Source organism: Bactrocera neohumeralis, chromosome 4 (assembly GCF_024586455.1).
Source record: "Bactrocera neohumeralis isolate Rockhampton chromosome 4, APGP_CSIRO_Bneo_wtdbg2-racon-allhic-juicebox.fasta_v2, whole genome shotgun sequence".
NCBI lineage: Eukaryota > Metazoa > Arthropoda > Insecta > Diptera > Tephritidae > Bactrocera > Bactrocera neohumeralis.
The window spans coordinates 80340216-80351882 of record NC_065921.1 but is presented as its reverse complement, the minus strand read 5'-3'; the positions used below and the strand labels follow the sequence as shown (position 1 = coordinate 80351882).

At 36.3% G+C, this 11667-nt stretch overlaps 3 protein-coding genes across 6 annotated transcripts; all 3 read right to left on the bottom strand.

Moving 5' to 3' along the window:
• Positions 1–648: 648 nt before the first annotated feature.
• On the bottom strand, positions 649–1589 carry LOC126755224 (farnesol dehydrogenase-like). Its single transcript, XM_050467628.1, has 2 exons — positions 961–1589; positions 649–900 (listed from the first exon to the last, which is right to left on the bottom strand). Exons 1-2 carry the CDS (start codon positions 1528–1530, stop codon positions 718–720), a joined length of 753 nt encoding a protein of 250 aa, XP_050323585.1. The 5' UTR covers positions 1531–1589; the 3' UTR covers positions 649–717.
• Positions 1590–4799: 3210 nt separating this feature from the next.
• Positions 4800–7245, bottom strand: LOC126754929 (farnesol dehydrogenase-like). Of its 2 annotated transcripts, none has more exons than XM_050467145.1 (4): positions 6244–7245; positions 5212–5900; positions 5008–5142; positions 4800–4940 (listed from the first exon to the last, which is right to left on the bottom strand). In XM_050467145.1, the coding sequence occupies exons 1-4, from the start codon at positions 6356–6358 to the stop codon at positions 4899–4901; spliced, it is 981 nt and encodes a 326-aa protein (XP_050323102.1). In that variant the 5' UTR covers positions 6359–7245; the 3' UTR covers positions 4800–4898. The 2 variants fall into 2 exon arrangements, with proteins under 2 accessions (XP_050323102.1, XP_050323103.1); XM_050467146.1 differs by having other exon boundaries at positions 5212–6137; positions 6244–6262.
• Positions 7246–7429: 184 nt separating this feature from the next.
• On the bottom strand, positions 7430–10613 carry LOC126754930 (farnesol dehydrogenase-like). Of its 3 annotated transcripts, none has more exons than XM_050467150.1 (4): positions 10521–10613; positions 7907–8584; positions 7691–7828; positions 7430–7624 (listed from the first exon to the last, which is right to left on the bottom strand). In XM_050467150.1, exons 2-4 carry the CDS (start codon positions 8471–8473, stop codon positions 7583–7585), a joined length of 747 nt encoding a protein of 248 aa, XP_050323107.1. In that variant the 5' UTR covers positions 8474–8584; positions 10521–10613; the 3' UTR covers positions 7430–7582. The 3 variants fall into 3 exon arrangements, with proteins under 3 accessions (XP_050323107.1, XP_050323106.1, XP_050323104.1); XM_050467149.1 differs by having other exon boundaries at positions 10501–10607; XM_050467147.1 differs by having other exon boundaries at positions 10448–10571.
• Positions 10614–11667: the final 1054 nt, after the last annotated feature.

Below are 11667 nucleotides of genomic sequence, written 5' to 3'. Positions count from 1 at the left end.
CAAGAATGCAGAACTACCGGCGTGGTTTTTATGGCCAATGATGTCGATGTCATCGGCTTACGGCAGCAGTTATATGCTCTTACAGAAGATGGTACCTTGTCTATTCAGATCTGCAGTTCGAATTATTTTCTGCTGAAGTAGATAGAAAAAGTTGCACGATAGGGAGTCGCCCTGTCTGAAAACTCGTTTGGTATCGGACGGGTGGGAGAGGTCTGTTAGGACGGTAAACGATTCGAGTTGATTGAAATCGAAATTAGTCGCTGAACTGAGTTTTGATAGACTCGAATTATTTTGTCTAGACGTGACCAAAGCTCAAAGTATTTTGTTTGCAGGTGAGTTTTCTCCAACTATACCTATAAGGTTTCGCTTGACCAAGGCTTAAGTGTTTTGTCTATAGTTAAGGTTCTCTTGTACAAGATCTATAATGTTTTGACGTCACAAAGGATCTGAATTTCATGAACTCAAGAATGATCGCGGTCACCTCCGTAAAAGTGATCAACACGAAACCAAATCTAAACCTATGTAATCTTAAGATTTTTCGATTATATTTTACTAAATCTTGTAATATAAAAGTGAAAGAAATAACAATTCTTCGAAACTCAACCACGGTTGACCCGCTAGCCCTCTCTATATTCTTAAGTTCAATACTTATTGCGAGCTTTTATTGTTTTATTTTGTTAATATCGAGAGATCGGCATATTTTTTAACTCATTTAAATTAGCAAACCGATTTACCCATGGGTTTAATTATCACATCATGGATTTGTACATCCGGTTGAGTTTGTAGGCAATAAATTAGTAGATCCGCAATAGTATCCGCATTAAGTTCCGTCGGAAGTGGTGGCGCTATATTACCAGGATGATTGAGTAAATTCGCCTTAACTCCACCAGGGCTGATACACTGTAATAAAAATGCGATAATTGCTGCCACAACTGTTCGTAACGTCAATATACAATTTACCGTTACTTTAATTTTTGTGTTCTGGCTCAAAAACTCTTGTCGATACATTTCGGTAAGCGCTCTAAGCGCGAACTTCGTAGGTGGATATAAATTTAGTGGGTTATTTGGCATTATTGGCACATTATGTCCAGAGATACTACTGATCATAAATACATGTCCATCGATATCATTTGCTTTCATGGAACGAAATGCTTCGCGAGTGCAATAAACCGCAGCTAGAAGATTCGTTTCGAGCACTTTAAGCATTTCCCCTGAATTATTCTCACTCAGTAGGAAACTATCTCCCAAGACACCAGCGTTGTTGACCAACACAGCTACAGGACCATATTTCTTCTCGATCTCTCTGAATGCGGCATTTATTTCGTCTTCCTTGCGTACATTACATTTAATGTGGTGCATACGTTTTCGCACCTCGGCGTTTACCTCAGCAAGTAATGCTTTGTAACCTTCCATATTTATATCGAGGTTTACTGTCACCAACTTGTTTTTTGCGAGATACTTAGCTATAGCCGCGCCGATGCCAGAACTAGCGCCAGTGACTACAGCTACGCGATTTTCCCAACGCTCCATGGTTTCGTGGTTTCCACTAAGATTTCCTAGCACTGTTTGCAATGAAGCCCTGGAACAGCAAGTGCATCTATTTATATTCAAATTATGTAAATATAAAAACGTGATATAATAGTAAATGAGGCCCTTTAATATTTTCTTATTTTTCACTTAGTAATGGTGCCTTTTATGTGCTTATTAATACATAGATAATAAATTTTATCAAGAGCCATAAACTTAAGTGGGCTCATGCATCAGCTGCAACTGTCGTAAAACCAGACCGTCGTGAAAGTTATACAGCTTGCAATTTTATTTACCGTTGTATGGTTTCCGTGCTTTACGGATAGTATCGTCTTTAGAAGCTACGTTCTTAGGTCGGCTGAAATGCTTTACACAAATCAGGAATTTGGGTCATAAGTTTTTTATTTCTAGCAGGAATGGTTTCATTCTTCTCCTTCATACTTTTGGTACGCTTCTGAAGACTGTCGGATTTCGACCCGACGTCACTAACTGTTTGCTAGAAAGGTCGGAGTCTTTAAAGAAACTTTTTTGAAACTTCATGTTTATCGCTAGAAGGCGCAAGCGTATTAAGCTTCAGTGGCGATGTGAAGAAAATCACTTCAAATAACTTCGCAAACATGAATAAAAAGTGGGCGTCCGAAAAGAGTAAAATCTCGTCATGAGCGACAAATTAAACTGATGTGCATTACAGATCGCTTTAAACATGCTGGCACAATCAAATCAATATTTTACGAAACTACTGGGGTAAAAATAGCTACACGTTCTTTGCAAAATGTACTGAATAAACTTGGATAATGAATGCGATGTCCATCTTAAAACGACTTCCTATTACCCGAAACAGCAACAAAATCATACAAAACATCAGACTGGGGAAATGCTTTTTTTCCGACGTATCCAAATTTAATTTGTTTTGACCGGACGGAAATGCCTCAGTGCGTCGTAGGAAAGGAGAGCATGTTGTGGAAAGCTGTGTTTTAACCACCATGAATCATTCGCCCTATTTGATGATATGGAGGGCTATAAGCAAGTTTAGTGTTGGGCTGCTTATTATTATTAAAGGATCAGGGAATGCCGAAAAAATACAGCGAAATTTAGAAAGAAGGCGTATTGCAGACTATTGAATAGCTGTCCGAACATACTTAAAAGGTTTAGTTTCAGGGTGATTCCAATAGAGTCATATCGGTAGCTAAAGCATAAAATTATTGAAATATATCTTTCAATAATTGATTACAAACACTGATCGATTACAAACCAAAGAGATTGAGGAAGAGGGAATTGAGTCTCCCACGTGGCCAGGAAAAAGTTCAGATATCAATCCCATTGGAAAAATCCTATTGTAAAAAAAGTGTAAGAGAAAAGCGTCCAAAAAGTGCAAAAGAAATGGAAAAAAATAATGAAGCTGCGTGGAATGTAGAAAGTAATGGAATTAATCTTAAAAGCTTGTTTGAATCCATGCCTAAAAAATTAGCCGATGTTATTAGGAGGAATACTAAGAATTTTTTTAACAAATAATTTTATTTTGTTTTGCGCTCTACATAGCCACTCGGTAAATCGTGTGGTTTTCTTCGTCGAGTGTATATTGTAAATATTGGCACTTTATCAGCTTGACTATGGTCTTACCATTAGAGTAGTGGTTAACTAAGGTAAGCAACACATGGTGAAATATCGTTTTATCTTTTAAATCAAAGCTTTTCACCGCAAGGAATAAATGCAAGTCACACAAGGTTCTCAGTATCAGAGAATTATAAGCAAATTAAAACAACTTTAAGTTCAGTTGCACGGAAGTAGTAATACTCTTCACAAGAAAAAATATTCCATATAAGAACATGATTTTGAACAGTCAATTTATGGGGCAGACATTAGCAATAGTGTACAGATCTGAGCAATTTTTTTAGAGATTGTACTGTTACCTCGGTAACTACACACGCCAAATTTCGTAAAGCTTTATTGTCAACCGAAAAATTTTTTCATACCACGTCTTAAGTTTGAGCGCTCATTAGTGCAGCTATATGCTACAGAAATTCGGTTTGAACAATTTCTTCGAAGATTGCACTATTGTCTTGAAAAATAACCCTTGCCAAATTTATTGAAGATATTTCATGACAGGAAAGAGTTTTCTATATCAATATTTGATTCCAATGGTACCGTGTGTATAACAGCTATATGCTATGGTGCTCCGATATCGGCGATTCCAAGAAATGAACAAATTCTTGTTGAGAAAAGGACGTGTGCACGATTTCAGTTTAATATCTAAAAATTTACAGACTAGTTTGAGTCTATACAGACAGGCAGAGATGTCTAAAACGACTCAGCTCGACACACTAATCATTTAAATATAGACTTTATTGGGTCTCCTTCATTTCCTTCAAACTTCGTCACATACTTAATATACCCTAGTGAGAATCCCAATAACCGTTTTCAAGGTATACCATATGTACAATGCAATGTTTACTTGAGTGTATATTCCTTTTCTAAGGCTCTTAGAGAGACAAGTTATTACATTCTAAGTTAATAAAAAATTTTAAAAATAACAATCACGTTTTTGAACCTTAATTTTTTTTAATAATCTATAAAACACGATCCATTTCAGGACTAGTTGTACCTCATATTAAACCTTAAATAATTAGACTTTAAATCAACAAAATACAAGGTAAACTTTGAAATGATACCACACCAAGTGTGAAAATATTTTAAGCCAGTCCCGAAAAAATCCTGTTCTAATTCCGAAACTTAAAAGTATCTCAAACTGGTTGTTCACTAATTTCTACATATTTCTAAGACGGTCTCACACCACTTCTGAAAACATTTTAAGCCGGTCCCGAAAAACTCCCGTTCTAATCCCGAAACCTAAACGTACATATATAAAAATGTCTACATCCATTTTCCAATAATTTTAAGGTGATCCTACACCATTTCTGTAAACATTTTAATCTAGTCCCGAAAAAATCCCATTCTAGTCCCGAAATCTAAAAGTATCTGAAAATGGTTAACCACTCTTCTCTTAATAATTCCAAGGTAGTTCTACACCAATTCTGAAAATATATTAAGCAAGTTCCAAGCTAGCCCTGACACTCACTTACTAATCGTCCCTGATTAAGCTCGAAATAATTCGTCATCCAAAACGGTAGTTGTGAAATAGTTTCTCCATTGAAGTCGTAAAATACTGATTACAGTTATGGCAATCACAGAAGCTATAAGTACCCTTATTATGCTGCGTTCTCAATAAATTAAGTATCGCAAACTTTTGCCCAAAAAAAAAAAAAATGCACGAATAATTTCTAATGAATTTTAGCTATGTTTTATTATTTAATATTTTCAATTTCAACAAACATAAGTATATGAAGTGAATTGCTATTTCAACATTGGCAATCTTAGAATTTTTCACCGACTGGTTTTACGATTAATTCGTGAATCTAGAAAGGGATAACAAAACATGAACTTTTCATTACACACTGAGACCTATTATGAGGGATTACAAACCTGCACGTGCGGTGGCGTCTGTAGGCAATAGATCAACGCATCAGCGATATCTTCGGAGGCCAAAAATACCAAATCTGTTATTTCAGGCGGATTTTCGCCCATAATCTCGGTTTTCACTGCGCCGGGACTAATGCTCTATTGAACAAAACAGAATTGAATGTAAGCAACAATTACTATACAACCGACGTAATGCACACAACTTACGGTGATCTTAATTTTGGTGTTATTAGTAAGAAACTCCTGGCGGTAGATCTCCGTCATGGCGGTGACCGCATGCTTTGAAGGTGGATAAATATTTAAAGATACACCCGGTATATTCGGTATTATATGCCCAGCTACACTATTGATGAGAAAAACATGACCATCAGCACCCTGAGCCTTCATTGAACGAAACGCCTCACGTGTGCTCCACACAACACCAAACACATTTGTATCGATCACATCGCGTATATCTTGTGAGTTGCCTTCTTTCAACATATCGCCATAACGCGCAATGCCGGCATTGTTTACTAGCACCGCCACCGGTCCATACTTGCTTTCGATCTCTTTGAAGGCGGCTATCACATCAGCTTCATCTCGTATGTCGCATTTAATCGCGTGTATGCGTTGCTTTGCCTCGTTTTTCACTTCATCGCGCAGGGCTTCGATACGTTCTTTGCGTCGCGCCAAGCCGACAGTCACCATACCGTTATTAGCGAGATATTTCACAATAGCCGCGCCAATGCCCGAACTGGCGCCAGTGACTACAGCAACTCGATTCTGCCAACGTTCCATTTCTATGACTTTTTGCGTTGTATTAACTCTTAAAGACCGTTCTGTACGGTTAGTAAGTTGTGCTATACTGACTGTTCTACGAATCGGTATACGAGATTTATAGCCTGAATCAACGCATGCTGAAAGCAAAAGTAAAAGCAAATAATAGAGAAGCGAAATTTTACTGATATTTCACTCGACAAAAATTAACTGAGCATACTCACGAAAATTTGACATATATATGTACATAGTATACACAGTTATCTCACTCTGAGTGTTTAAGAGCTTTCAGAATTCGGCTCAAAAAAACCACAATGTAAATAACATAACTATGAATGATTACCAAGTCATCCGGCTAACTGATAATTGTTGTGATTCTAGTATATAATATAATGATAAACGACAAAGTAAGAGAAATGCACATAGAGAGCCATACAAAATTAATTGCCCGTTCCATTTGAAATCTCACTAAAACAACTGTACCATAAAGAGACCAACTTTGACTGCATTTTCTGTAAGCTTTTTGCGACAATTGGAGATTCCAAGTATAACCAGGTCTTTCTCTACCTGGTCTTTCCGGCAGAGTGGAGGTCTTCATCTTCCTCAGCTTCTACCGGCGGGTTCTGCGTTGAATGATCTCAGAGCTTATTAGTATTTCGGGAATACCAAATTTAGACATCGCGGCATAGAGGCAGCTCCTTTTCGTGCTGTCAAAAGCTGCTTGGAAATTGAAGAGGTGGTGTGTGTCGATCGTCTTTTCACGGATCTTTCCCAAGATTTGCGAGACAAGCGATGCCTTTTTTTTGTTTGATTATTATTACCATTAATTATTATTTATTTTATGGTTTTTTGCAATAAAATTTTTCTTTAATACCTTTTGCCTATAAAAAAAAGATGCCGTCTTTGTTTTATTTACTTTTGGTGAGTTGCCAAATTAAAAAAAATATTTTTTTTGAAAATAAGAGTTGCCACATTATTCAAATTTTTTGATGTTTTTTATGTCAATAAGAGTTGCGATAGTAAATTTTTTGAATGAATTTTTTGTACTAATAATAGTTGCCACATTTTTTAAAATAGTATTGGTTTTTTTTGTTGATAAGAGATGCCAAACAAAAAAAGTTTTTTGTGTCAATAAGAGATGCCATATTAAAAAATATTTATTTATTTTTTGTGTCAATAAGAGTTGCCACATTTAAGAAATTTATATTGATTTGTGTTAATATGAGTTGCCGTACTAAAAAAAAGTATAAATATTTTGTGTCAATAAGTGATGCCATATTAAAAAAAAATTATTTTTCTTGTGCCTAAAGGAGTTACCACATTTTTTAAATTAAATTGTTTTTTTGTGTCAATAAGGGATACCATATTAAAAATATATATTTATTTATTTTTTGTGTCAATAAGAGTTGCCACATTTATAAAATTTATATTGCTTTGTGTTAATAAGAGTTGCCATACTAAAAAAAAGTATAAATATTTTGTGTCAATAAGTGATGCCATATTAAAAAAATTGTAGGTATTAATTTTTTTGTGCCAAAGGAGTAAATTGTTTTTTTTTGTGTCAATAAGAGATGCCATATTAACATTTTTTCATTTATTTTTTTGTACCAAAAAGAGTTGCCACATCTTTTAAATTTGTATTTTTTTTGTGTCAATAAGAGTTGCCATATATAGCATATATTTTATTTATTATTACTATTGTCTAACTACGAAAATATTTGTTTTTGTAATAAGTGGTAGTATCAATAAAACGGTACAAAATTGAAAATTAATTACTACATTACTGTTGTGTATGTATATCATAAATACTTAATTGAAGTAATTAGAATAACTCGCCAAGTGGCTTGATCGTCAGTTCATGAATCTGTAAGAAAAGCCGACAGAAATTAAGCCGTTATAAAAACAAAGAAATAACTGTCAGAATACAAACCTGCACATGTGGTGGCGTTTGCAGGCAATAAATCACGGCATCGGCAATATCGTCGGCGCTCAGGACTGAGAAATCTTTGAGCTCGTCGCGAATGCGCTGCGTTATAATTTCAGTTTCAACGAAACCGGGGCTAATGCTCTAAAACAAATTTAAAATAAATTGTTTAACAATAAAATGCGTAAAAAGACAAAAACAAGCAATTCCAACTATTTTTACCGTAACTTTCACTTTAGTGCGCTCATGGTTGAACTCGTTCCGATAAACTTCGGTTAATGCCGTTATAGCATGCTTAGACGGTGCATAGATGCTCATTGGCACATTCCCTGCCGTCACCTTATGCCCGGCTACGCTGTTCATCAGAAAGACATGCCCCTCACCGCCATGCGCCTTCATCGAGCGGAATGCCTCGCGTGTGGCATACACCACGCCTAATATGTTAGTTTCAATGATATCTCGTATATCTTGCGTGTTGCCTTCGGCCAACACTGAGCTGTTGCGCAATATGCCTGCATTGTTTACTAAAACCGCTATGGGGCCAAATTTGCTTGTGATTTCCTTGCAAGCAGCAATCACTTCATTCTCATTGCAGATATTACAGCGGATCGCGTGTATGCGTTTGCGCGCCTCAGCGGACGCTGCATTACGTAATGCCTCAATGCGTTCTACGCGCCGTGCGAGACCCACTACAAGCATACCGTTATTTGCGAGATATTTCACAATAGCCGCGCCAATGCCGGAACTGGCGCCGGTAACTACCGCGACGCGTTTGTGCCAACGCTCCATTTTTATGTAAAATTTTTGGTTAGTTTATTTTTAACAAATGTTTTTGGAACTTTTTATTGTTCTATTACTTTTTTTTACTTTTTCTGTGAGTACTGCTAGTTAACTTTCACTCTTGAATAAAATAATAAATTTTGAAAATATTAAAAATTAAAGATATGTACATATGTATATATATTTTTAACTAAAATTTATATATCATATTAAAAAAAGATATTTTTAATTAATTTTTAGTTATTAAAATAAATATATTTTAAAATTTATCTCGGAAAATTATTTGAAATATAAAAAAAAAGTGATTTGAACCAGTCTTGAACGGATCTTACGAATACCTGGTGTCCTCCATAATAAGTTAGCTTTACCTTAGCGGACCAACTTTTCTCTACAGTCGTGGGTCAGAAACATGAAAAAGTATGGCTACAATGAAGGAAGGAGAAGAAGATGCCAAAACTGTAACTGCCAATAGTGCATCTGTAACAGAATGGTCTATATTTTAGCTAAGTGACCCAGCAAAAGCAAGGTACACAGAAAAGCATCGTCCTGCCTGCCTGATTAGAAGAGTACAGCTGCGGTCGCCAACTAATGAGGAGCTCACAAAGAAGCTGTACGATTCTATTGATTGCACGAAAGTGGTTGTTCTATTCAATTTAAAGCTTGAACTGCAAGCAGTGGCAGCCAAGCGACAGAGGTCAGTTGAAGAGGTTAATCCATTAGCCAATAGGCCAAAGACAAAGATTGTGATGCCGGCAAAATCATTTGCTGGAGCGGCCCGGAACCGCATTATCATTTTAGTGCTAGATCAGGGCGAACCGGCAGGAAAAATTCCCAGAGGACAATGGTAGTAGGTGCAAGCTTTGATGACAAACGTGGCGCACTTCGGTCAACTTAATCTATTCGCAACACCATCACCCATCTTTAGATCGAGCATTTATTATTGGATAATATTTGACCGAATAGACCACGTCCAGCACGCAGTGAAGGAAATAAAGCAGTCGTAGCTGAGAGTATACACGAAGACCATGTAGAGTGGATTTGGCATCATTCACAGTTAACACGAACTGACGTATGGAACGACTTGGCGCATTTTACGTTGGATCTTAAATTGGAAGCGTACAAAATACAGCTTGTACAACAACTGAAGCCACTCGACCTACCCAAGTGACATGGCTTCGCTTTATGGGCTCTTGAAAAGTTCCAAGAAGACCCGACGTTTCTGAGGCAAATTTTGTTCAGCGCTGAAACCCATTTCTAGCTCAATGGTTATGTAAACAAGCAAAATTTCCGCATTTGTGACGAAGAGCAAGCTAAAGAGATTAAAGAGCTGCCATTTCATTCAGATAAAAACCAAGGTTTGGTGTGGTTTGTGGGGCAGTGGAATCATCGGTCAATATATTTCTTCAAAAATGATGTCGGTGAAACGTAACAGTCAATAGAGACCAACATAACCGACTATTTGATGCCTGCAATTGAGTCTCGTAATCTGGACGATTTGCAACAAAACGGCGACACTTAATACACATTGCATCCATCAATTGATTTATTAAGAGAACACTTCGGGGAGCAGATAATTTCACGTTTTGGAGCGATTGATTGATCACCAAGAGCGTGTGATATCACACCGTTAGACTTTCTATGTGGGAATATGTAAAATCTAAAGTCTATGCCGACGATCCCGCTGCGATTCAGGCTTTGGAGCAAAACCTCACGTGTGTCATTTCAAAGTTACCAGTCGAAATGCTCGAAAGAGTCAACGAAAATTGGACTCAATGGATGAACCATCTGAGATGAAGTCGCGGCCAACATTTGAAAGCGATAATCTTCAAAAATTTAACGCCAAAGAATTTTGTTTCGAATGATAATAAACATTCTCCATTAAAACATTCCTCAAAAAATTAGTTTGATCACTTTTTGGTTACAAATAAAATTACATTTCATTTTAAATTCATTTTATTTGACTTTTATTTTAATATTTTTCACCTTTTTTTTCTATTAGTAAAGTATTAATATTCTAATTATTTTTCTTTATTAACTTTTGTTTAACTGCAATTACTTGTATTTTCAAAGTCACAGACTAACAGTTTACACTTCGTAAGGGAACTAAAAGCCTCTTTAGATTCTAAAATCGTATTTATACCACTTACTACAAGGCGGCATGAACTTGTAATCAGAATCTAGTTATGTAATTGAATAATCAAATATTTTACTTGTTGTTGTTTTTACAATGTATAAAAACATGTGATAACGTGATCATTAATAACGCAGCGAAGTTGAGTGACAATATAATGAAGGAGTACATGCTTATATCATTATGCAATAGATAGGTAGGGTTACCGCTACAAAGAAAATAAATAATAACGAAAATCTGTTCTACAAATTCACAGCAAAAAATTGAAAAGAAAACAGTTCAACACTCCAAAGTTAAAACAGAGTGAAATTGAAACAAAAGAAGTAACCTGGTTTTAGGATAATGGCAACTCTGTTTTTTTAGTTTTATTATGTTGCAGATAAAACGGGAAAAGTAAAGAGAAGATATCAATTTATGATAAAAAGGAAACAATTAAATAAGCTCAAATTACAATATTTTCAAACTCAAATATGCTTTCAAAATGAAAAACTCTTTAAAAAAGCGGTTGTAATCAGTACAGTTTTGGTTTAAAAGTTTTACAAAGATATCGATATGTAAGTTAACAAACAAAGATGCGAATGAAAGAAATAAAGTCGACTAATATTGGAGGATGGCGTCATGTGTAAAAGTTCACGCAAGTGAGGAAAGTTCTCTGATCGCCATTCAATTGGGAGTGACCAGAAACGATTCTTTTACAAGCAGCTCAAGCAGCTCACTACTTCCGGTCTTTGACCAAATATCATCTGGGTAGCCATAGAACCGTTTGAAGCCGTGCTAAAGTGAGAAGGCGAAACATCCTGTTTGTTGTGCGCTGGGTTTGGGACCCGCCACGTAAAAAACACCAATGAAAGGACAACAAGCCTCGGATGAGTCTTTTGACGACCTTGGCAAACGAAATAAGGACTACGAATTGGGGGCATACACCTGGAATGTCCGGTACCTTATTTGGGAAGGCGTCGCTGCCAAGCTGGTTGATGTCCTGGTGAAAATAAAGGACGGGACAAGGACAGAGACGAGTAGGTCCTTGTGGCATTTACTACAGTGACCATATAAAGGTGCGCAAGTTTGGTGT